Genomic DNA, 27,552 nt, shown 5'->3' with positions numbered 1-27,552 from the left:
TAGAACAGCAGAAGCCTAAACTCTGAAATATTGAACTAGACTAGTAAGCTCAAGTGTAAAAGTAGCTTGTTAGTGTTTTTTCACAGCAAAGGACAATTGCTTTTTTCATTTTGCTTTCTAACAATGCTGCAAGTTCCCTGGGAAGAGAGCTGTGCTTAAAAATTTAATGCATTAGAGAAGATGTATTTCATACTTCTAGATTCTACTATCCCAAATTTGTTTTTCAGTCTTTGTTTTTTCCCTCTTCTGATGGACTTGTCAAGGTGCATTTCCTGTCAATTACTAGCATCTCGTGCTATGCAGAAAACTGGTCTGAAGGAATATTTGCCTGAAATAGATGGTGGCACATGCACACAATGGCCACAGTTCTTGCCATTCTTACTTAAACCTTTTTGTTTTAAGCAAAATCCTCACTATAGATAACATAAAAGATGCCTTTATCCAGTACAGCATCAGTAGTTTCACACAGGACTCACAGTATATATTCAACTAAGAGAACCTAATCAGCATAACTGATTGCTGTTAATCAGAGGTGGAAATATACATTTGTCAAAACATCAGAAAATGGCTAGCCATTGCATCCCATGAGGTTTTGAAAAGAAGATATGATATGAGATATGGGATATTACAAGAAAATATGCAGGGATCCCAAGTGTGTAACCATAATCTGAACACTGCTTTCTGCTTATTTTTTATCATTTTGTATACTTTTCCTGTCCTTTTTCTGCATGATTTGATATGCAATTCTTTGTGATGATTTCCTTTTGCAGGACTCAATTTATTTGTTTCTTGGTTTCACACTTCTTTTATCCACTTGAACCTTTTCCTACCCACTTAATTGTGTAATTGAAAGGAGTGTCTTTTTTTATGTAACAAAATTTTACAAAAAAAAATTTTAGGGTTCTCAGGAACTTATCAAGCTGCTACTTACCTGAACATAAACTACAGTTGATTTTAGCTATCAGGCTAATGACAAATCCTGACAGAGAGTTTTTCCAGTGATGGAAGCACTAACACAAGGATATCATATACACAATCAAAGTTGGAGTTAGAGATGCCAGGTGAATACAGTGCGACTTGTTTGATCCATAACAGAATTGCTACTGTTTGCAATTGAGAAAACAGGGAAAATCTGTCTACTTCACTCCTACCTGCCTTATGGCAAAGAGGAAAAGTTAAAGCAAGTGGGAGGGAAGTCATGTTTCCTCTCTAAATTAAATACCGTATGTAGAAAATTGGTAGAAGTTCAATTAATGCTTTATACTCGTGGTGGGGGCTGTACATTTTCTGTAATTATTTTTTGATGTTATGTTATTATTGCACATCCAGTTTACCACCAAAGGCATTATTTGGCTGCTTTTGTCTGTATACATGTCTAGTTAAAGTTTAGACCAGAAACGTGGCCTTCAGCTAAGACTTCTTACTGTCAACAGCTGAGAAATATAGCTTTTTTTTTTTAAACAAATCCCTGACTTGTCTCATCCCTGGTGCTTTTGCCTGTCCCAGGGGTTGCTGCTGTGGCAGGCTACTCCCAAACTGGAGCTGACAACCTGCCAGGTTTGAGATTAGTGTTGATGAATCCTCGGATATTTTTAACATATGTTAATTGCTCAATAGTATACATACATATCATGGTGAGTGTCTCTGGATAACCCTGTGTGCCCATAATATTTGCATATGACTTTCTGAGAATTCCTCTGTGGCCACAATGGTTAAAGCAGTAGCTCTCATACCTTGAAGATGGAGAGAGTGACATTGAAAGAAGACAGCAGTGCTTAAATCCCCATCATGATAAAATCATAGTGTACTGAAAGTTTCAGAGTGGCTGACCATAAATGCTTTAAGTGGTGAGAACCATTATTGATGGTGCATTTAAAAGGGGAGGGGACAAGGGGACACTTAAAATGCCTTATTTTGAAGTAGTCAAAAAACATAGAGCATAGAGTGCTTAGAGTGTTCCCTTCATCATTTCTTCACACTTCGTGTGTCCCACTTTTAAAATGAGAGAATGCAGCATTCATTTTGAATAAACTGGGAAAACTGATGTTTTGAATACACATTATAATTAAATGACTAATTTGCCTTTTTTTTTTCCTGGTTCTATGTATGGTTCTAAACCTGGCTCTATATCAGTTCCTTAATAATTTTTACTTCTATTGACTTGATATTATTTATCCATCAAAAATGTTAATTGTATTAGTTCATTCCTGTTCAGCCCTCCAGAATTTTTCCCACCTCTCCTTTGATCAAAGTGCAAAACTATCTGTCAAAATGCAAAATATGTTTCCTATGCTTGCTGTCAAAGCAAAAAGGAGATCAATGACAGAAACACAGTATCTGTCTGCATCATGGCAAGTACCGTGTGTTTCCAATAGCATTCAATACATAGATGATAGATTAATGAGGCATTATAGGACATATATTCTTGTAGATCATTTCAAATGTGGTCCTGTGTTAAATTCTTAATATCATATTTGTTGGTATGTGCAAAAAGAAAACCTGGGGGGTTTTTACTCTTTTTAGTTTAACTTTTAGGTTGAGCATAATCAATTGCTCCAAATAGTGTTGGCACTTATTGGTGTCCAGTGTCATAACTTCTAAGCACCCCAAGTTCATCAAAGATGAAGTATAATAAACAAATATACCTATGCAAATTCTTTCCTTGTCTGTTACTATGCTAACATCTGTTAATTGGCAGTTGCCTCCTTCTTCTAAAACTCGTCACTTCCTGAGAGAGGATCAAGTAAGTTCAGAATTGTGTCACAATGTGTTCAGAATCAATTCAGACCCTAGCAAGTGTCATCTAAGAGAATTTCCATCCTTGACATGCTGGGCAAGGAGTAGTCCCGAACATAACAGTGACTTTAGGGCTCCAAAAGGAAAAAAAGAAAATGGAGATCCCAGGCCTCTAAGTTTTATTGCTTCTGTTGTAGCAGGTAGTGATGCACTGCCACAGGGCTCCTGTATTATTACACTATTGTTTATTTTAACCAGTAATGGCCTTATTTGAATTTTATATCAAACATTTTTTGAACTTGTCAAAGTCAATGATATTCACGTAGATTAATGCTGCTTCACCTGTGTTCTGCTAAAGACACTGAGAGGAACTGAGTAATATTGTTATGGGATGTTTGTCTTCATAGAGGAATAATAGCTCTTAACAGGGTGGCAGAAGTCCTGTAGCAAACATCTGTACTTGAATATGATCCCAGCTTCCAGGACTTGGAACTTATATCCCTCTCATTCAAAAGTGAGATGAAAAATAGTAACCAAACCATGATGAATGAAAAGATCTGATAAAAAAAAAAAATTAGCTGTTTGTAGTCTTTGCAATCTCTTTATTTTTCTCAGGCCAATGTTTTTCATTCGTCTGTTTGTTGTACAGCCAACCATAACTGCTGCTTCTGTGATAAGGTGATAATAGTAATATATGAGTTCTTGGTATGTCTTTCATGGATCTGGTAAGAATAGATACTCATCCAAGACACTGTTAAATAGTATTTCATCATTATCAACAAGACCTGAGCTTTACAGTCTAGAAGAACTAATTATCTAATAGTATTTTCATGTTTGTTCTGTTATTTAAACTGTTAAAAATGCAAATGTCATGTGTATTTAAAAACATGTCAACAACTGGGTTTATTATCCTCTCTTTGTTTTTAATAATGTGATTTTTTTTTTTTTTTTTTTTTAAGACAGTGTTAAGGGGTCAAAAGTCTCCATAAAGTGAGGGGTTTTGCACATACATATGCATTAATTACCTACACTGATTTGCATGTGTAACCTAGAATCTTTCTTACTTAGAAGTGATTAAGCACAAACATCACAGTTCAGTCTTCCCCGTCAAAATGTCTAGGTCATGTTTAATGAAACTAGTCTATAAGCAGGAAGAGACAAAAAACGTAGTTATAGCCATAGTAAAGTATTTGGGATTCAAATTTTTAGACTCCAGAATATCGCTTATTTTATTGACTATAGCTTAGTTTCTAGGGTCTAGGAAATAGAAAACAGCCTCTGCACAACATGTTTACCATTATGTATGGATATATTTCATAATTACATGTCAATCTCCACATTCTACCTTTTATACGTGACTTCAATAACATCAACTTTTCTGCTTTTGTACTGTAACTAGCATTGAGAATTATTTGCTATCTTTAACTCTTCAGCACTAGTTACATTTATTCTGATATATCAAAGTAATTAGTATAAATAAGAACATTTTAATGAGGATAGAAAGCTTGGTAGCAACAAAACAAAAGTGGTCTGAAACAAGTCCCAAACAGAGTCTTCCTTGTTATCAAAAATGAACCTTGGGAAAAAAAACCTAAAATACAGTTTTTTCCACTGTGTCTTATGATAGACAGTGATAAACCCCATGAAAATTAATTAGAGAATTACAGTACTAGTGGACAATCATTGATATAGTCCAGAGAAAGACACAGCCTGCTTTCTGCCCTTCCATTAAGCAAAAAGTATAAAGCATCAGACATGCAGGAATGGGTTAGTGTCTCTGACACACCCCACCAGTTTAGATGTGCTATCACAGAGGGCAGCACAGAGACAGTGATTGTAGAGGCAGCACAGGCAATGAGAAGAAAAAATATCCCAAGTGGCATAATTACCACTAGTACTGTACAGAAATCTCTCACGTCTGACAAAACAAATAACATGTTTTCATGAGAAAATTTTGTTTATATTATATTATACCACTTAAAAGTCGTTTGGTTTAGGCAGAAAAAGAAATCATCTTATCATGAAAAAACACTATTCATGCACAGAATGTCTCCCTTTTAGAGGGAAAATTTGTAGAGTAATGCATCTCTGTTCGGAAAGACTAGCAATGTATTAATCAGATTAGCACATACGATTTTTGTTACATTGACTGCATATACTATCTTAAAAAGATGTGCAACTTGGAAAGTATTAAGGTCCTCTTGGAAGTATTGGAGAAGGACTGCTGAATTCTTCTGAGTGATGGAATCCCAGCTACCTGGGAGCAAATCATCACTAATTTCCACTCCCATCTCTGAACATTTTCCTTCTCAAAATTACAAAATATTGCCATAAATGATCTCAGTAGGAAAGCTGCTTTGATGGCATGAGAGATCCTTTAGTTCTTTTAGTTGAAAATGCTGAGGATGGCTCAAGAAATACAAGATCTGACCTTGAACAAATCTTCAGGACTAAGCTCCATGATGAAGTTACTGGGCCATATCAGAGATGTGGTAATACTCCATGTTCCCTGTATTAGCTCAAGCCAAATTGAAGGAGATTCCACATGAAAGAAAGCCAATTTAAGATTAAACACTGCTATCTATATCTCATGAGCATGTGCAAGAACGGTGGAAAGTTACCCACTTCAGGTGAAGTGTAATAACATCACGATAAATTGTTATGGAGGAATGTCTATAGCCAACAATTAGTAGATATGATGCATAATTACTTTTTTTATTGTATATTCTTGCCAATAAATAACTGTCAGTAAGGGTGGGGCAGGCAGGTGCCTAATATATCAGATAATTTTCATTATTTGCTTCTCAGATCATAAAATTTCTAGGATACCCATTTGACACTCCAGATAAAACTCTGAAATGCTGATGGCAAAGCATAGAAATCTAACTCATTATTCACATAAGGAATGAGTAACAGGCCACGCTCAGAGTCTGTGTCTCCTTGTGCTGGATGTTGCCCTTTATATTGTTGCTGTGCTTCATGTTGACAATCTTCATTTCCCTTTCACAGGACATTTTCCCCACTTTCACCAACCTTGTCCCAACTTTAGGTCTTCCTAAGGATGTCTGCTGTAGAAGTTCTATACCTAAATTAATTACACATTGTGTGCACTTCCCATTAGTTGTCTTCTCTCTGCTTCGCCCATAGAGCTTTCTTAGGTCCCATACATATCCTATTTATGTAGTTATCTTTTTTCTTATTGATTCCCCCACCAAATGTATCCCTTTTTTGCCTGCCTTATTGTAAGTTAGGAATCTTATCAACATTTTCTTATTTCTTCCTCTGTTTTCCTATCCCTTCAACATCTAAGTTGACTTACAATTTTATAAAAACATACATAGTTTATTTTTCAGTTGTTTTGATAACTATTCCTAGGTATAAAGGGAGCTTTTTATCTAAATATGCCCCTGCCACAAAGAGTTTATTTGCTTTCCTTGTTTTTTTTCATTTTCTCAGAGAAGAACAACTTTGGGAAGAAGCAAGCTAGCATGTGTTGAAGGCTGGAATGAGCAAAGAATTTGGATCCTCAGGGGAACTTTGCATTCATTTTATAGTGAGGTCTACTGGTTAGCTAGCCTGTCTTTATCCTGTATGTAACGTTCTTGCAAAGAACAAACAGGATTTCTGTCAAAATGGCTTAGCTGCAGTTGAGATAACAAACAAGGAAAGAACAAAAGTTAGATATCCGCAAGAGAGATACTGTTTGTGTGTCTCCACTGATAATCTAATTAAATTGGAGTCAAAATTGCTAGTTTCCACCACTTTTTAGAAAATCAAAGCTGTAGCAACACAAGAAATAAGTGTCTCAGTTCACAGTTAAATATTGCATACCAATTAGGGTTTTTTTGTGACTGACAGCCACAGCTTCAAGGCTTTAAAGAATGGTTATCTTTTATTTACTACTCGTCTTGTGACAGTAACAGGTCTGGTCCCATATATGACATCTGACCACCTTCTTCATACAGGAAGTAAGCACTAGCTAACTTCATTCCTGGGCCTTGAAGTGTCTGAGTAAACAGCTTCACTGTTTAAAGGAAATAATTTTTCTCAAATGAGGTGTGGACTATGTAATAGCAATTACATCCAGTTTGGTACTGGTAACTTTTAGCACTTTGATTACTAGACAATAGCTATTCATGATCTGTTCTCATTTAAAAATCTGAAGTCCATTTTTATTTAAAGAACTAGAAGTGCTAAACTAGGGTAGTAGTTATTTATTATCTATTAGTTATTAATACCTGTAGTTGTTAATAATAATTAGCTATTAATAGTAAACATTTTAGTGATGTTTTTTCAATGCCTGTTGGAGGATGTTGACTTTTTTTTTAGTTATTTGTATGTAGTTTTATATACTTTTGAGTACATAAATCAGCTATTATTTCTTTAATGCTAAATTGTTCATGGATAAAAAGAAATCTTTCAAATCCAATAAAAAATTAGATTTAGATATATGAAGAATTAAACATTTTCTAGTTAAATTGTCATTTATCCTTTACTTTAAAACTTTACTAAAAAGGACTTATAGCAAGTAATCTTTCTGAGCATCTCAGTTTTCAGATAAACTTTGTTATTGTGAAAATGCATTTTACCCTTAACCAAAATAGTGAAATGAAGCTCAGATGTCAACTTCTTGTCCTCTCATGCAGTTGCTGAATATTGCACTGTTAAACTTTTAAATATTTCAACCATGACATGAGAGCATGAACCTCTATTTGGAAAAAAGTATCATTTGTAAATGGTGGTCAAGTCAAGTCAACAAAGTTTCCTTTTTTAAGGTAATTCTAACAGGTTATTATATAGTATTGATTCTGCTCTAAAAGACTGAAGTTACTGTAGTGAGCAGAAGCGGTGGGAAACCACTGTGTGAATTTGGGAAATGTTGAAAAAAATCTGACAATACAGGTGGGAAAATCTATTTGGTTTGAACAGAAGCCCTACCTCTGAGTAAAAGAAAGAACTTTCACTGTTGATCTCTGAATCCAGTTCATCCTGGGCCACAAGCTTAGTTCTCAGCTTGTCCCTATTCCTTCCCCCCAGCTCTTGAGACAGATATACTAACAATGATGGTTGTGAAAAGCTATGGCAGTATTTTAAGAAGTAGAAAATTTACCATGATTTAGAACACTGTTTACTGGTTTTGCTATCTGTCCAGTTATATATTTCTGTAATACTACAGAAAAAAATGCACTTTCCTATTTCAGTCAAAGTACTTCATACATTTTAATGTATTGAATCCTTAAATATCCTAAAGCATAGGTTAATGACATCCCTGTTTTAAAGTTGGAAAACACAGAAATAGACAAGCTAACATCAGCATTTTTCAAGCATCCGCAGACAGTTAAGTCTCTCATCAAAAAATTGACTATAGAAAATCAGTGAAATTTTTTGACAGTGAAGGTCATACTGAGTTGGTAGAGCTGCAGTGCATAACTGTGGCAGTTTCAGGAAAAGAAGAGGCCCACACCTTTGTCCTGCCTTTTCTCTACAGCGATCCTATGACGTGTAAAAGTTATGAAGATGTTATTAAATTGGCAACTGAACAACTATGTGTGCTTTGGACATAGAGAAATGTGAATTTACCCACAGTTATTTCATTTTCATTTGTAATAAAGCAACACATTAAGAAGGCTAAACCTGAAAATGTAGCTTTAAATGGACAGTTATCTGGCATCTAGAAGAGGCTATAGAGAAAATAGTTTATTTGTTCTGTTGACTATGTTTTGTCTATAAATAGAACAAGTCAGGAAGTGTCTTTCAACTCATGGGCTTGTCCATTCCTGTTGGCCAGATAAGTAAAGGTCCTCTGTTTTTTTGGCAAAACTCTTAAGCTTAGAAGAGCACACTTACCCCTTTCCCTGCCCCCATCTCCATCATGCTTAGGAGTGCTTCTATTTTATTTTGTGTTTCCTTGTTCTAGAAAGACTGAATCTAACCCTAAAACATGCCACTGATCTTGGTGTGGTAACTAGAATAGAATAGAACAGAAAATAGAAAAGGCTAGACTAGACTAGACTAGACTGGAGTAGACTAGACTGGAATAGACCACCTAAACTCGGATTTTCATCTGAGTAAAGCAATAACGTCCTGAGGAGCTGAACAGGAAAACTTCACTATGGCGAAGAGATTCATCTCCTTGGGAGGCAGATTACTAATAACAAGTTTAGCTGGAAAAAAGAAAGTCTTATTCTAACAGTTTTTGCTTTTACAGAGCTCAGACTAGCCAGGTACTGACTGCTTCATTCCTGGGGCCTTTAAGTCCTGTTAAGCTTCAAAGCGAGTTAGTGGAATTCATCACTTTAAAAAATTATGCCCATAATTCTCCTCCTCCTCCAGTTTTGAGCAGCTGTGTGCATATCATCCATCGTTAGTCAGGGAAGCCCACAATCTGGACATGGGGAGGCTGCCATCAATGGCTTTCCAATGCTGGCATGACATGTCCACCACAGTCACCCCTTACGGTTGGGAAACAGAGCCCCACGGTGCTGTCCTGTGTGGTGGGTGAGGTGCCGGTGCAGTGTCATAGCCCAATCCCCTGCCTCCACCCAGGGCTCATGCAAGCAGTACAGACCCTTGTCTGATCGGCAGTGGTGGTGGTGGTTTTGCTTGGTTCAAACAAGCAGCTTAACTCCTGAATCTTAATCATGCCCCATTGCCTGCTTCCTTGTTTTTATCCCTGTAGGATTTTTCATCCTCTGAAACCAACAAAAAGATCATATTTTGCTTCAGTTTCTGAAAACCCGTCATTTTTCCAGACTTTCCATTTCACGGTATTTGAATTTTATTAAGATCTCTTTACACAAAAGCAGAGTACCAGCTATATGATGCCCTGAGGGATCCAAAAGGCTGTTGCCATAATGTCGCAAAACTCTGGAGATATATTATTTCTACTAGAAGCTCTTTGGAGAATTGTGGCTAAGGGTATAAAATATCTTAAATGTTTACAGCAGGGATCTTGATCTCTGTTGGAGTTTAATACAAAAGGTTGTTTTTTTTTTTAATCTGTTAATTGACACATCACATTATTACTGATCAAATAATACCTGTCTACAAAATGGATTGTATTTTCTTTACATCTTGGGATGGAGAAGACTATTTTTATTCCAGAATTATGGATATTATCCATATGGATAATATCGTGAATTATCTGTTCTTAAGACCATGACTTTCAACACCTCAGATGATCATTGCTAAGTATTTTCACCAGGTATTTTCCAGAAGCACCTCTATTTTATCTGTTTCTACCTCCAATACATCCTGTTCTTCCCAAACACAGCCATGCATAAGTTCTTTACAGGAGGGTCACAAAAGCATGTCTCCTCCAGTGAACAGACAAAGGTTTTGTAAGTGTTAATAAGGTTTTATTTTCAGTGGTCAGCCTTGAATTCAAAAGCAACTGCTGAACTTTCAGTAGTCTCTTATATAGCACAATAGTCCTGTTCAGATGAGTTCTGAAATAAAATTTTGTAGGAAGCTGTATTCTAACTTGACAAAAAGATAAGTCTCATGAAAAAAATTATTCCATTTTCAAAAAGCTGTAATATAATTGTGTGTTTGTGTGTGTGCATGTAATATAGCAAGAGAGATATTTGAGTGATTATTTAATTAAAACAATCTGTATGTTCATCTGATGGGAATATATTTTGTAAAATTTAATGTATGAATAATCATACAGAATCTGGGATGCAAATTCTAAAGATATTGATATTTAAAAACCTGTTAGTATGTAAGACTATTCAGGACACATTTTTCTGAAATGCTTTGTAATTCTGTATGCCTCGGGCTTTCTGGGGCCATGCTGAAGGCTCTGGGATATTAAAAAAATTAGATGTCCTTAAAAATAATGTAAGCAAACAAAACATAAAAGGAATCTGGTATTTTAAGACAAAACGAAATCTTTCTATTGTTGAAGGATTTTATGCATCAGTGACTCGAGTCAACAATTTTCTATCACAGATAACTGAAAATCTTTACAGGAAGTATCAGACCAAATAAAAAGGATTTTTTAATCCCATTTCTAAAATTGCAAGAAGTCTATAAAAATACAGAAATCAGACACTGATAATACAATGGAACTACTAGTATGAATATGTTGAATTGCACCACTGTTTAACACCATATATATCCTCAAAGTAACTGCCATTCAATAATCTAACATTGTTGTCTAGTCCCATTTTCTATATTTCCCAGCTCTCTTTGACATTGAATTTATCATGTACCACTCTTCTTCTTCAGCATAATGCCTCAGCAGTATCACAGATAAGTTGTGCTCTCAAAAGAAGAAAGTAAATTTTATTTCTGGTGGTTTTTTTTCAGTATTTAATCTTCTTATACTACAGAAATACTGTTCCTATTGTCAAATTGAATGAATGGCTTTTGTAATTATCAAGATAGCTTTAGATGCTGCCTCACATAGATGTACTAACAGAGAGAGTTATAATTTAACCCTCTTAATGCTGTCTTTCAATACAGCTTCTTTGTCATGATTAACCATAATAATATTTTTAATCGGTCAATGTTCTCTTAAAATGTCAGCATTTCAAAGTCATGACATGATATGTACCTTTGGCAACAATTGGTTAAGAGAATTAAATTTAGCTCTCACTTACCAGCGCAGACATTTGAAACAATGCTAGAAATAGCTGACTGTATTACCTCAAGTTTTTATTCTATGATAAAACTTCTTTTTCTCTATCCAGATGATGATTAAAACTGAATTTAAAGGTTATGTTCACAAAGTTCTGCACATCTCTTGGAATATGTCTCTCTTTAATTGTAAAAATAACTGTAAATGTTCGAAATTCCAGAGTTTAACTACAAAAGTTGGCATTTTCTACTGTATGGTGTGAACTTTTTATAATAGTTAGATAAAAATTGCACAGTACTCAATTTCCTTCCGTTCTGCTTAAATCTCACTGCAGGATGTGTGACACAGGAGAAGGGCTGTTCACCTTTCAGACTCGAGAAGGAGAAATGATATATCAGAAAGTCCATTCTGCAACACTTGCAATAGCAGAGCAACATGAAAGATTAATGATGGAGATGGAGCAGAAGGCAAGGGTAAGGTCCTTTCACCAAAATCTTTAAACTTATAAAAACTGGTAATGAACAACGGAAGTATGGAGTAATGGCAGTCGGTGAATTCAGCCACAATGATGGTATTAGCTGTGTGGCTAAGACAAAACAGACTTTCAGATTTCTGTATTTTCATGGTCAGGGATTTTCAGTGTGTGTTATATAATGATCTATTGTTGGTGTCTTTTTGGAACGGTGGATACCATTAAACATGAGAACCATGGTTACCTTCTTGAAAATTGTGGCTCTGTTACTCAAAGATTAAGCCTTTAGCTGAAGCCAGCTGTGAGTTGACTATTGGTGAATGAGTGTTAATTACTCCTCATGGCCTCACAGGTGGGAAAAAAAAAGTCCAGTTTAAACACTCTTAGGTGACAGCAGACATGCTCTGTTTTTCTTAACCACTGAAAGAAATTGCTTTCCCTACACTATAATAAGTAGCAATGCAATGTGATTTTAAAAAGAGCTATTTTAAAAATTAAGTTCAGAATTTCCAATTTGCACAAGTTATCTTTAAGCAACTACTGAAAAGTTTGGAGTTTTTAAGACAGAGAGAAAAAAAAGGTGTTCCCTGTATGCTTAGAAGTAGAGATGGTCTTAAATGATCATTCTGGTAAGCTAACTTTCAACTGTGGTTTGAAGCTACCGTTGTATCCACCAGAGAGGAAAGATACGGGGAGGCCACGGAACCTCGTCTGCATGCTTTTCTTCTCAGATGACCATGATTCTCCACTTATCTTTGTCCCTAGAAAGATTTGATGGTAATTACACTATTTCCAGTGATCCTCTCTTCTTTCCTTCCCTCACCCACCATGTACATGCCCATAGTCATGCAAACACATGATCCTCTCCCCCCACACTCCATCACTGTCAAAATATCCTGGTCACACTCCTGAAAGAAAGGCTCTTGCAAAGGACAACTTAAGACCCCAATGTTCAACTCCTCCTCCTAATAACTCCTCAGATAAGTCTATATTCCTCCATTTACTGAAAAAGAAACTTGAAAAAGACTTAGATTTCCATGTCAAAAGTCTGTTATGTTGAATGCTCCCCTCCAACTCTGCATGTCTCCAAGTAACATCTAAGATGGGAAGCCATAAAAAGTTATGTTTTTGCTGGTTTATGAAGAAAGGTGGATGAATTTTTCAATAAAACTAGACAAAGTAGGAGCATTTGCACAATACTTGATATGCACAAACTTTGGGCAGAAAAAAGCAGGAAGAGGAGAGTTCACAATCAAGATTAAAGTAAGGTTAGGGATGCAGGAGCAATTGGTGGAAAGTCCAAGAGAAGATGATAGAGTAAATGGAAGAGCATCTGAAGTAGTAGAAATGCTGGCAAAAAACAGCTGCATTCTGCTGGACAGAAAGGGATTGAATAATAGTCCAAAACCAGGAACAAGCAATCGTTATAAATATGTTTGCTTTTAAAGTGTCTACACCAGAAAGATAAATTAGAACATTTTCATGCTGCTGTAATAAGTGCTTAGACCAGGATCATATAGGATTTTCCTTTGATGGAACCACCACTTTCAGGTCTCCCACCTATCGATTAACAGCTTTGCTGCTCAGCAAAGCCGTTTCCATTCTGCCATCAGATGACTTCCCTGAAACCTCATTTATGAAGGCTGTGGCCATATGGTACATACTATCAAATTCTGAGAGCAGGTTGAGAAATAGAAATGACTCATCAGCCACGCAGTGTATGATGTACTTGGCTCCTGGATGAGGCTGTGCTGTGATCTGCAGAGGGAGACTGGTAGAGCCCTGCTGTAGGCTGCCGTAGGCTGCGTAGAAGCTGTGGGCTGGGTAAAAGAGGCTGAAAAATATATTGATTTATTACTTCAACTAGTAAGCTAATGTTGGTTAGATTTTGGAAGCTTGTCTGCCCCTGACTGATAGGGTGCTGAACATTTAAGGGGTTATCTGTGTCATCTGCAGCATTTGAGTTGTATTCATATCAGAAACAAAACCTGAATATTATAAATAGACTAAGTATGTGTTATTTTCCTTGTATCAAGTACAAATGCTTCTCCGATATCTAAATCCAACAGTTTCACCAAATGCCTATGTATATTTTTTCCATAGGATCTGAAATTGAAATACAAGCAAGACTATATTTTTAAATTCTGGATCTAGAAGCCATAAATATCCCAAAACTTGACTTTGATCCTTTGTATCTCCAGCTCTACACTTGGGGTTTTTTGCTCTTTCCTGACCCTTACTGTTCACGTTTCATATTCTAGAATTAAATCTTTTTTTGTACAGGTGAAAATGAAAGAAATTTTTAAAAGTAAAGGAAGTTTTATAGTGTATCCAGTATTACACAAATCAGAAAAAGGGTAGAAACCTAAGGGTAATTCCACCTTTACTTTTTCCTTCCAATCATTAGAAGTTATATGTTAGAAAGGACTCTAAAGTATTTGAGTATCTGTCCTACATGTTAACATATTTTAAGTAATTAATACACTGAAGTTTCATTTAAATTTTTCCAGGTTATAATAGGTTGTAATCCAATATTATAAAAGGCGAATACAGTTTATAAAGGAAATCAAAGTGCATTTTTAACCAAAGCAACCTAGATGAATATATAGATTATGGTTAGTTCTCATAATGAATATACAAAGTGCAGCACCTTACTGATAAAAAAGTAAAAAGAGACAAAACACACAAAAACCAGAAACAAATTCTGGCAGAAGAAAAAGTAAAATTAGTTTCTGCTGCCAGAGATTTGTCAGATAAAGGTACTGCAGGCAGCCACAGGTCACATTTACTCCATTTATGGAGGTCTCTGCACACAAAAATGCTGCTTCAGAATACTAAGCAATAAATTAATCTTTATGCTAAGAAAACTATTAGTCAAGCCAAGTAACATGCTGAATAACTATGTTAATAAGAGAGGTACATGAGATGGAAACCAATTCTTGCCATTACCTTTGAAAGAGAAGGAAAATTGTTCTGTAGCAGCTAATACAATACCAAGTCTCCCTCACAGTCACCACAAGTAGGAGAAGCCCAGTCAGTTTAAGTAGATTATCATGTGCACACTTTTGTTCTGCACATTTCCCTTTCAAATTGTAACACTGGAAAAAGGACCTGAAATACAGGATCCATAGTCCCTGGTTTCAAGTTGGTTATTGGTTTTACTGTAATCAAAGGAGACTGGATTTTATTCAAATACTATGGCAAAGTGAACAACGAACTAATTTAGCTCAGGTGGTCTTCTTGATTGAGTTTGAAAAGTTAAATTGGTAAAGTGATAGTTTGGGACAATAGCAAATTTGGCCCAATACAAGTAATTAAATTGAAATTCTTTTCAGGGAAATTGTGATCTGTATATTCATTCTTTCAGTGTTCACTTTTCTAATAGATCAGTGTAATACAGATGATAATTTTTGTTTATGGGTGGCTTTTTGAGGGGAGGGGGTGTTATGAGAGTGTTTTGTTAGGGGTTTAACAGTATCAGTACAACAAATTAATAAAAACAAACAATGGCTTTCTATTTACAAGATTTTATTTAGTGCTGTTGTATTATTTATATGAGTGTCATCAACTCTGGTGTTATCATCTGAATAGTCTTCATTCTTACATACCTATTCTCTTGCACACACATACACACCACCACCCCTTTCATTTTTAAATGTAACATTTAGAAATCTGGTTGGACTGACAGTCCTGGAATTACCAAAAAAGAAAAAAAAAGTGATAACCTCAAGAATTGCATATATCCCTCAACTATGGTCTAATGTCGAGCATGGAAGATGCACATCTGACTGTCTAACAGACAGCTCTTTCATCCCTCCCCTGTCCTCAGTCTGGGCTGAAAATTCCTTCCACTTCCCTTCTGTTAGCTCAGGTGTTTCTCTGACTCAGGGAGTCAGTTCAGTTTGCTACTTTGGCAAAAAAAAAAAAAAAATACCTAAAAGGAAGAGGTAGGGTTACTGATCTGAACTGGTTTACAGAGGCACCAGTGAACAATCGTATCTTCCCAGTTATCCCATTCTGAGGAGAGAAGGAAAAAGAATAATTGACCCCGCATAAATGCTGAGTATCCTCCTTCTTGCCATCAGTAAATGATGTTGGTTTTGGTGATCTTTTTTTAAAGAATCTCAGTGAAGATAGTTTTCACACACCAGCATATGAACACAGTTGTTCTCAGCAGCACTTGTCTATCTAACCTAGGATGACAACGTGCTTACTGTCATGTGGCATCGGTATTTAAGACCTGATTTTCCTCCAAAATGCCAGCTTTGATCTTCTGCCACTCAGCCTCCACTGAAAACACTCCTGATGTAACTTCTGCACCCACTGTTGTTTTAGTGTATAAAATGGAGTGTTAGGAACTGTAGATTTCTCATATTATGACTACACATACAAGGGAGGCACACTAAGGAAATAGTCGTACCTTTGTAACCTTATAAATCACTTCTTTCAAGAGCTGCTGGTAAAAACCTATTATGTAATCTCAAAAGAATAAAAATTTACAATGTGTAAAACCATAATTCTAAATAAGATAGCACTAAAGTTGATGTTAACCAGCTGAAGTTAATCAAACATCAGTAAGACTGAGTATAAATGCATGAAGAAATTATAATGATGCAAGTTTCATAACATTATCATAGGAAATATTGTGACACGTGTTTTGCTTTAGACAGCAGAGCTGTAAAAATAATCACTTTAGATTGTGATCCTTTTAACATTTACCAAAAGATAAACACCTTTATGAAACACTGTATATCTGTATATTTCTCTTTCATTCTCATTTTTTACAAGTCTTGTCTCTAATATTCAGCAGTAGAAGTGAATGAGTGATCATGATAGATTTCTGTCATTTAAAAAAGATAATATCAATGAGTTTATATATTACTGTTTTTAAAAAAAGTTATTAGGAAGGAAATAATGATTGTGCCGAAGAAGACAAATATCACACAATGGAACTGAGCTTAAGGAGAGGTTGAAGAGGAAGGTGGCTAAGAAATAAGCCTACAAGTCATTATTCTTTTTCTTATCTGGAACAGACTGAGGAGGGTAACAGTATTTCATAGGACTGGTCTGAGGATAAATATAAATGACAGGGTTGTCAGGCATAGTGTTAGTAAGAATGTAAATAGAATGAAGAATATCAGTATAAATTATCCTAGAATAAGAAAAAAAGTACTGATCTCTGAGGCTGGAGAAAATAACAGCATTAGTTTCATAGTGAATTTTAATTTAGCTTTGCTCTGTAAACAAGTTTGTACTATGTGTTTCTTCATGTATCTTTAACGTGATCACAACCTAAACACATACTCATTGAAACATTACAGGATCGAACGTCATCAACAAACACATCAAACATTCTAAATTTTCATTTTAAAATGATGGTTTCAATTTGAGGTATCCTATCTTTGCCAATGCATCTTCAGGGCTTTGTCTGGATTATGGTTGTTATTTATGTCTTTCTACAATGGTATAACTATTATTTTCAACTTGTGAAGTATGGGAAATACAGAGAGACTAGTGGAGGCTGCCGACCCAATGATTATATGAAATATTTAGTTAAAATGTATGTCTTTTGGGCTCCATTTCAACACTGCATTTTACTTAGTATGAAAAAGCTCTTATGTTATAATTCTGCCTAAGTACATTTGGGTCAAGTCAATACCTGGAGGATAAAATGGAGAAGAAAATTCCAGAGTTCATGCATAGATATTAGGAAGCATTTCTTTACGGAATGGGTTGTTAGGCGTTGGAATGGGCTGCCCAGGGAGGTGGTGGAGTCCCCATCCCTGGAGGTGTTTAAGAGTTGGGTCGACATAGCACTGAGGGATATGGTGTAGTTGGGAACTGTCAATGTTGGGTTGATGTTTGGACTGGATGATCTTCAAGGTCTTTTCCAACCTAGACAATTCTGTGATTCTGTTTTCTGTGATGATCCCATGTCATGACACATAGATCCCTTAGTATGTTTTCTTCTGTTTCCAAGTTATGTATAAGCTCAAGTACTGAGGCTCTGAGTACATATGATCATTCATGAACTCATGAACTTTATATAAGCTAAAGTATAGCCTCAGGTCAGTCATTCATGCAAGTACTTAGCTCAATATTCTTCTGTATTTCCCATCTGAAACTACTATATGATGTTGCTGTACAATGTTTGTTTAGAAACTTTATAACCCTGTAAAAAGCTGGTTGCTTTATTGCAATACATGGTTGCTGAATTGTTTACTTGGTTCACACAGGTGTTGTGAAGCTTTTTTGATTACTGGTTCTAGAGGTCCTTGAAAGTTACAGGTTAAAGCTGAAATAGCCTTGGCAGTGCTTTTGGCAGGAGAGGGCTTCTAGGGAAGTAAAGTTCACCCTTCTCTGCAGTGGAAACCGATAATAGAAAATGGGGAGTGTTCCACTGCAGGATCTGTCTATCCACTGGAAAGCCATGACCAGCTGTAAGTATTGCCAAGGTTAGCAACAAAAACAAGAATGCTGACTTTTTTTTTCCTTAAGTCAGAATCCCTGTACTTTTAGGTTTGAGTTTTGTAAACCCAGTTCCCATGAGTATCAGTAATTTCCTGTGGGTTTCTTGGTTCATTAGCACATAATGACATTTTTCCTGACTCTGATTTTTCTGTAAGAATTTTTTTAAGAATTTTGCCTGGCTCTTTGTTAGTCCTCGGGCTCAGAAGACTGTGTATACTTGGATGAAGTAAATCCTTGAGTTGGATCACAAGTCTGTTCCTGACATTGACCACTTCAGAAGTAGGAGAGTTGTGAAAATTCAGACGTTGTTTCAGTGGCAGTTAATGATTCCTCTAACTGTAGCTGGTTTATTTCTTAATCTTATGTGGTGGTTTGACCTTGGCTAAATGCCAGGTACCCACCAAGTCGCTCTATCACTTCCCCCCCCCTTCCCCCTTTTTTCTCAACAGGGCAAAGAGGGGAAAGAAAATAAAATAGGAAAAAAAATGACCCTTGTGGGTAAAACAAAAGCACTTTTAATATAAGCAAAGAGAAGCAAAGGTCCGCACACGGAAGCAAAAAAAGAAAACAGATTTTTTTCTCTACTTCCCATTAACAGGCGATGTCGGGCCTTCTCAGGAAGCAGGGCTCTGATACGCGTAGTGGTTGCCTCGGAGGACAGAGGGTGACCCCACCCCCTTCCTCCTTTCTCCCAGCTTTATACTTGAGCAGACGTCATATGGTATGGAATATCCCTTTGGTCAGTCCGGGTCAGCTGTCCTGGTTGTGTCCCCTCCTAAGATCTTCCCCACCCTGTCCCACTGGGGGGGGGAAAAGTCAGAAAGAGCCTTGGTGCTGCGTAAGCACTACTCAGCAGTAGCCACAACACCAGTGTGCTACCAACACCCTGCCAGCTCCCAACATAAAACACAGCACCATGAGGGCTGCTATAGGGGAAAACCAATTCCAGCTCAGCCAGACCCAGTACATCTTATTTGAAAGAAAATATTTTCTTTAATGTAGACTTACTTCATTGGCATTTTTTCAGGGACTATTACTCATATCCAATAATAGACATTCAAATACTGCAGCAACATTTAAATATTGTGCAACAGGTGCCATTCACTTCCTAAAAGAAAATACTTCATCCTGCCATGAATTCTGAGCTTCCACGGCCACTGCCCATTCCTTTCTTACTAAGTCAACACCTTTTTTACCTGCCTCTTCCTCTGTCAGCTGCAGGAGTCTACTGTCTCCTATATGGTACCTTACAGACAACGCAAGGATGAGCCGTAGTCTGGCTTCTCCAGGGGATGCTGCAGGTGGTGGCTGTTGCTGGATGTTTGCTGTGTGTTTGAATGAAAGCACAGTACAGGGGAAGTCTTTACTATGGTAATGAAGGGTTAGTGCAGCTGCTTATACGCCGTGGGGTAACAGAGCTGTTCATCATGTCAGAAACACTGCAGACAGCGTAAAGGTTTGTGGAGTGTGTAGGTAAGTGCCGTGGGTAGGTGTGAGAGCAGAGCTGGCAAGTCCTTACATAAGACTGTATCAGATATTTTGGTAGTTGGTGATGTAATTTAAATGCCGTTTTGCCATTTGAAAACTGTTCACTAGAGCTTGCACTGGAGTCTTGAATGTTTTTGAAGTAGTAGTAGTAGTCATAAGGGCTCTCATTCACAGCATCGTGGGAAAAATTAAATTCCCCCCTTGTCCGACATAATTTTGAAATCTCTCTTATCCCTAGCCATTGGGCTGGGTGACCTTGAATGCAAAATGTCCCTCTTCTAGGGACTAAAACCCACATACCTCACCACATGGATGTATATCCTAACATAGCAATTACTCTATTTTCCTTCTCAAAAATTTCTGGAATATTTCGTATAATATTATAATGTTCTTCTAGCTTTCTGTCTATTCTGCTACCTAAAACTCAGGTTGAAATCTGCCTTCCTCCTAACATAAAGTAGGACCTGAACCAAAACTTGTAATAAAAGCTTCACAGAGGTGTCTCAGAATGGAGACAATGCAGTCTCTTGTTGCCAGGAGCCTGCTTCATCCTATGAATCCATCCTAAAGCTGCATACAAGAATCCTATGAACACTGTTTTCTTTGTTCTGTTCACCTCATTTATCTGTTTGCATGCAAGCATGCTGCATTGTGAACATTTTGATTTAATTAGCTAGGGTCTGGTTAGTTTGTTTAAATGCAACAGGGCAAAGAAGTTTGCATAGTAAGGTATCTGAAGATGCAAACCCTCTTGAGAATTTAGCATGTAAGCACTTCAAAAATCCATGTAGCCACATATCTACATTTCTAGGAACTTTTTAAAGAGCTAGGTGCAAATTTCTTAGAAGTCAGATATAATTTATTTCAACTTTACAAAGTTGCATTTGTATATAAGATGATCTGAAGGTTGGTGATATAAGCACATTTGTGGGTCGGGTTTTTTTGTGCTTTTCTTGTACTTTGCAAAATATTGCATGTTTAAAGAGTATCAAAGAAGTTGGAGAGGCACTGTCAAGTTGAAATTCATCTTTGTTTCCAGAAAATGCAGAAAGCAAAGAGCCAGAGAACTTTCCCTGAACAAAACTGATGATTTGATTAGCAGTCTTATTTGTTAAAAGCTGTGGGTGATGAATGATAAATTAGGAATGGTGGCTGTAATTATGTGGTAGTTATTGCATGCCTGACTGAACCCTATTTGGCTATTCCCAGCCCTCCCCTTAACTAAACTCTGAGAAACATTTAACATGAAAGGGAAGTTTTCTTTGGCACTGTGTACATTTAAAAACACTTGCTTGTATAACTGTGCTGGTAGGTTTATGTCATCAGACTCTCTTAACAGAGGAGCAGGTTATGTTGACTTAAATATTACTAGAAAAATAATTCTCAAGCCAGTTCTTCAGTGGCCTTAATTTATTGTTAGTCTCATATCTGCTATTTTGAAAAAACTGTTTCTTGTAAAATAAACTAAAGCAGCCTATAGAGCTCCTATTATTATTAGCAAAAATAGTAGCTGATGAAGCCACCCGATGCTCTCAGGAGACAGGTATTATTATAATAACTATACTAATGAGTAAAATGAGGCACAGAAAGATTAAGGCCAAATTCAGCTGTGCATGAGTTGCCCAAGGTCATAGAGTAATCAGCTGCATGCTGGGAATAGCACAGAACAAAACAACAACAAAAGAAATCCTGAATCATAGTCAATTACTTATTCACAGAAGAATTAACTTCTGAAGAAGTTATTTTTCACATGGTTTTCATCAGTCTTTTGAACTATAGTATCATTCGCTGTCTCCTATCAGGCAAGGCCTTCCTCTGTTTCAGCAACTTTGTTCAGGAGTTCTTCATATCACCCAAGGGAATACTTAAAGCTTTGTCTCTGATTAATAAGAAACTTCTTTATCAATGATTTACAGAGGGGCACAGTGCTATTCAGAGAATAAGACACTTATAAAAAGTAATAATCTGAGAGGAGATCAAAAATTCTCATAATAGTCCTAAAGTTACTCTGTAAATCCCTCCTGTGCTTTTCGTGCTTTGGCTCATCAGGTACCTGTTGGTAGGACAAAAATTAGGTGAGTTCACCCTTTGTCTTCATTTTGCTTTTCTTTGCATTCTTCTGCTTCTGTTCCTTTTTATAAAGGTGACAGACTTTTTAATGTGAAAATATTTATAATGATCTCTCTGAGTGTGTTTAGACTGAAGACAGCAAATATTTAGTATCTAAAAAAACATATCTGAAATACAGGCACTTTTCCAAGTACAAGCTCTCTTTTGATATGTATTAATCAAAGCCTGTCCAGATAGGGGTTATTTATGTTCCTTTGTTGCTCAGCCTTGTATCGTTGTTCTTACATTACTGATATCCTGTATGTGATTCAAGCCATGTTAACAATTTTTATTTATCAGCTGCTCTGCACTGTGCAGGAATCAGTAAGATAGTAGTACAGACAGTACAGTCCCTGAACTGTTGATTTGACATTATTTCACTTACTACAGTACCTATATTAGATGAAGATGTGCAGCTACTACAGTAAGCAAAATAACGTCAGGTTAACGCACTGGCACAGCACATGTCATTAGCTCTCAGATTTTCAAACCCACTGAACGTGGGATGAGAAAAATTGGCATTAGAAAGGACTGCTGGTGGTCAACTCGCCTAATCTGCTGTTCAAAGAAGGAATAACATCAAACCTAGACCAAATTACCCCAGGTTTTACCCAGTCAGGTTTTGAATACCCCCATGGATGTAGATTATGGGTACCCACTCCAGCACTTGGCTGATCTCATTGTGAAGAATTTTTCCTTAAGTCTGTCCTGAATTTCCCTTGCCACAGCCTGTGACTGTTGCCTCTTGTCCTTTCACTGTGCATCTCTCATAAGTCTTCTCTAGAACATACCTTTAAGAGAGAGAGAAACTGGAGTTAGATTTCTCTTAACCTTCTCTCTCTCATTTTGAATAAACATTCAACACTTAATCCAGTGTCACTGATCATATTCTGTTTCTTAGAGTTTCTCTGCTGGACTCTTTCCAGTTTGACATTTCTCTTATGCCAGGGCCCAAACCTGAAGGCTCTGTGAATACTGCTGAACCTCCAGATATGGTTTAACAAGTATGACTTCCCCTGACCTGGTGGCCATGCTTTTGCTAATGTGGTCCAGTATGTGGTTAACCTCCATCACTGCACATGTACGCTGGTCATTAATGTTATTACCAGGATCACTAGGTCCTTCTGGCAGAGCTTTTGGCTAGCAAGTCAGTCCCCAGGCTGTACTCATGTACTGATTTGCCCTGGCCCAGTTGCAGCATTAACATTTGTCGTTGCTGAACTTCACAAGATTTCTGTCAGCCCTTTCCTCTGCTTTGCTGAGGTCCCTCTGAATGGAAGCTCTTCCATCTGGGCATTTAACTGCTCCCCCTAGTTTGATGTCATCCCCAAATTTGGTAAGGGTGGATTCTGTGGCACTGCCCATGTTGATGATGAATATGTTAAAAAGTATTGGAGTACTGACCCATCTAAACTGCAGGTTTTTCAAAAACATTTCCATTCTGTAGTATTCAGCAGCAAGGGTTTAATGAAGATTTTCCATGCTATGGCAGAAGCATACATCACTCTGTTGCTTATGACTGTCTCAGGGTAAAAGCTGCTAGTCTCATCATATATTCAGTCTGTCAGAATCCATTTCCATAAAGGTAGCTGCCAGGCAAGATTCGTATGGATTCATATGGCTGGCTGTTGAATGCATCTCTCTGCAGTGTCTGTGATTCAAAATCCATTGACAAATCAACATAGGTTCTTGTTTATAAAATGAAAGAACTTGTGGTCTCTTCATTATTCTTAATTGTTTCCTTGTAGGACACAGTGGTAAAAGTTTCAGTTGCTACTAGCTGAGAGATTTTGTAAAATCATTTGTAAAATGATGGCATTTCTGTAACATTTTCCACATATTCTTCAGTGATCACCTTTACATACGTTTTGTATTACATGAAGAAAAAAAGTGATGGAGTTGCAGATTTCCATGGCAACAGGTATAATTTTATTTCTTTTGTTTCATGAAGCTGGAACTTACCAGCATGGAGGCAAAGGATGACAACCATGCATTTCAAAAGGCTTGACTTATAGGACATGTGGTCATGCAACTACAACCTCTACTACACAAAGCAACTTTTGCCAGAGGAAAAAAAACCACCTGAGTTATATCAGAAATGAAATTAAATGAAGAAAGATTGCCAGCTGTAGGATTTATTAAGCTGATGCAAGTATGTTGAAAGATACAGTAATTTACAAACACTTCTCTGTTTCTCCCTTTCCAAATTGGGTTCCTGATTTGCAGCTATTTTTGCTACATTAGTAAATGAGCATCAGAAATGAAGCAAAAGTTTTACTACCTTCTTTATATGCACAAATTTGTACTGTGATTTGGAAGAGTCTTGTCTCTCATTTTAAGTTGTTTCTGGACCCCCCAAAATTATTTCCAAAAATACATTGTGTATATTTATTTAGAAGTGTGTGCATTGCTTTTGAATGATTGCTTATTGAAATTTTAAAACTGAGCAATGTCAAGAATCCTCTGGCTGTATCTATCTATATACATGATCATGATGTGATCCCCATGTGTGTGGGCACACACAGTGGAAAAGAGTAGCCCTTTATTTTTATATACCAGCTTCTGAATTGATTTTAAATCTGTAAAAGCCCACTAAAGGCAATGGAGCTACTAAAGTAAATATTAAATTAATAAATTACTTTAAACTAGTATGTTTATTTGTGTGTTCATATACACAGGCATATTTTTTAGCGCCCCCCACAATAATATATTTCAAAGCTAAAACTTAATAATTTAGATTCATGTGCCTTCATGTGCATTGCATATGTATAACTAGTCCCAGTATGCATGATTCAAGATGCATTTGTAATGTTTAAAAGTAACTAGTTAAAAGGAAGGAAATGTGTTCTTTTGGAAGATATTGAAGAGTCATCTAAGAGGACTTTACTACATGATATTAATTTTTATGCATTCTGGGTTTGCTATTTTTTTCTTTTTAATTGAAATGTCTTTGTATGACACATAAAACTAACTTTTGAAAATGTCAGAAAGTAGAGGTCAGCAAGACTATGTGTGTCACTGAATACTGGAGTCATGCACTGATAAGCTTAATAAGAAATATTCATGAAATGTTATTGATGATTATTGTTTCAGGAAGTGTTCAGAAAATTGTCTTCTTGTCATTTTATTAAAGTTCTTTGGTACCAGCAATGAAATGAAGTAACTAAAAGAAATGTGATTTCCACAAATATGTGTGATCGGAAACTACTCATCTGTTTTAGACAATAGAAGAAAAATTGCATAAGAAAGCTTGTGAGGGCCAAGGCATCTGCTTTATCAGAAAGAATGAAACTCAAATAACTGTGCAGTGAACACTCTTAATGCAGATTCTAGCAAATTTTTTTGCCAAAATACATATGTAAGCCTTAGAATTCCAGTTTTTCAGCCCCAAACTTACTCAGGTAAGGTTGTCCCAGCTGGGGACATTCTGAGTTCATCTTTACTTCACCTGTATTGCTACATGCTAGAGAGACTTTTCGAAGTCTGTTCTCCACTGAGGGACATTTTCTCATGCCATGACTTTTACCATACCAGCTCTAAAACTGGCCAAAGCAACTTCTATGAAGTCAGAATGACTGTCCTTCCAGTACTCTCAAGTAAAATATTGAGGACTTCAAGTGTCCCAAATACCTCTTTAAGATATGTCATATCTTTTGGCAAGCAATACCAAGAAAAAACTTGCATACTTTGAAATCTTCTCCAAAGCATATCAGGTTGAGGTCAGATGTGAGCAGCTTGGTCTGACATAAGAATACCCACCAGAGCAAGGAGAGTGAAGAACGAACAGAGGAATGAGGACAAGACTTTGTAAGTCAGCACTGATGGCAAGCCTCGCTGGTTTTAACTTTGGCTTGACACACCTCATGAAAGAGAACCTTCTGGAAGACCATAAATCTAAGGTTGAATTCCCTATAAAACACTCTGGTGAAGCCTTTCTGGACAGCCTCTTTCTTTGCTGTCTCCAACTGATGCATTTCAGTTTGTTCTTTCCCACCCCAACTTACTTATCCCTACATTGTTCAGAAGACAGATCTGACACTCTCCCTTTTTAGCAAAACCTTCTCTATAATTTTGGAGATACTCATCACTGAATCACAGACTGGTTGAGGATGGAAAGGACCTCTGGAAGTCATCTTGTCCAACCCCCCTGGCTCAAGCAGGGCCACACAGAGCTGGTTGCCCAGGATCATGTCCAGATGGCTTTTGAATATCTCCAAGGCAGGAGACCTCACAGCTTCCTTGGGCAACTTCTGCCTCTGCTCTGTCACTCTCACAGTAAAAAAGTGTTTCCTGAGTTCTGAGGCAACCTCCTGTGTTTCACTTTGTGACCATTACCTCTGGTCCTGTCACTGGGCACCACTGGAAAAAGCCTGGCTCTGACTTCTTTGCACCCTCCCTTCAGGTATTTACAAACATTAATAAGAGTCCTCTGGAGCCTTCTCTTCTCCAGGCTAAACAGTCCCATCTTTCTCAGCCTTTCCTCATAAGAGAAATTCTCCAGTCTCTCTGTCACCTTAGTGGTGCTTTGGACTCTTTCCAGGATGTCCATGTCTCTTTTGAACTGAGGATCCCAGAACTGGACCCAGCACTCCAGGTGTAGCCTCACCAGTGCTGAGTAGAGAGGAAGGATCACCTCTCCTGACATGCTGGCAACAGTCCTCCCAATGCAGTCCACAAGGGCATCTTGCTGGCTCATGTTCAACTTGATGTCCACCAGGATCCCCAGGTCCTTTTCTGATAAACTGCTTTCCAGTTTGGTGGCTCCCAACATGTGCTGGTGCCTGGGGTTGTTACTCCCCAGTGCAGGGCTTTGCACTTGCCCTTGTTGAACTGCATGAGGTTCTCGTCAGCCCATTTCTCCAGCCTGTCAAGGTCCCTCTGGATGGCAGCATGACCCTCTGGTGTATCAGCCACTCCTCCCAGTTTTGTAACATAAGCAAATTTGCTGAGGGAGCACTCTGCCCCATCATCCAGATCATTAATGAAGATGTTGAACAGGACTGGACCTAGTATTGACCCTTGGAGTACACTGCTAGTTACTGGCCTCCAAAGAGATTTCATACCACTGGTCACCAGTCTCTAAGCCCATCCATTCAGCCAGTTTTCAGTCCACCTCATTGAAATGGACTGTTCATCCAGCGCATACTTCATCAGCTTCTCCATGAGGATCTTACAGGAAACAGTGTCAAAAGCCTTTCTGAAGTCAAAGTAGACAGTATCAACTGCTCTCCCCTCATCTACCAAGCCAGCCATTTTCATCATAGAAGAGTATCAGATTGATCAAGCATGTCTTCCTTTTGTTGAATCCATGCTGACTAATCCCGTTGACCTTCTTATCCTTCATGTGCCTGGGAATGATTTCCAGGATTATCTGCTCCATCATCTTCCCAGAGACCTAGATGAGGCTGACGAGCCTGTAGTTCCCTGGGTCCTCCTTCTTGCTCTTCTTGAAGATAAGAGTGCCACTGGCTTTCCTCCTGTCCTCAGGGACCTCTCCAAACCAAATAGCATCCCCTGTACTCTACTGGCTACTATTAACTCCTTATTTCAGTGAAGACTAAAACTCCTCCTAGCCCTCCCATCGTTGACTTGTATTTTATATCACCTACTAACAAACACTCATAATGATATACATAATTCACTGCTTGTTTTTTAAATGAGACAAAGCTGTAAATGAACATTTCACTGATGA

At 37.3% G+C, this 27,552-nt stretch overlaps 1 protein-coding gene across 1 annotated transcript in view; it reads left to right on the top strand.

The window, feature by feature from the left end:
- The window catches only part of DOK6 (docking protein 6), a 269,235-nt gene that overhangs the window by 179,084 nt on the left and 62,599 nt on the right, over nt 1-27,552 (top strand). Inside the window, exon 6 of the mRNA XM_074877431.1 lies at nt 11,655-11,793. Within this exon, the coding sequence (XP_074733532.1) occupies nt 11,655-11,793 (139 nt within the window). The remainder of the gene's footprint in view (nt 1-11,654; nt 11,794-27,552) is intronic.

The sequence above is a fragment of the Strix uralensis genome, chromosome 1, assembly GCF_047716275.1.
Source record: "Strix uralensis isolate ZFMK-TIS-50842 chromosome 1, bStrUra1, whole genome shotgun sequence".
Lineage (NCBI taxonomy): Eukaryota > Metazoa > Chordata > Aves > Strigiformes > Strigidae > Strix > Strix uralensis.
Note: the sequence above shows the minus strand (reverse complement) of the source record. Positions and strands in the feature narration are given on the sequence as shown.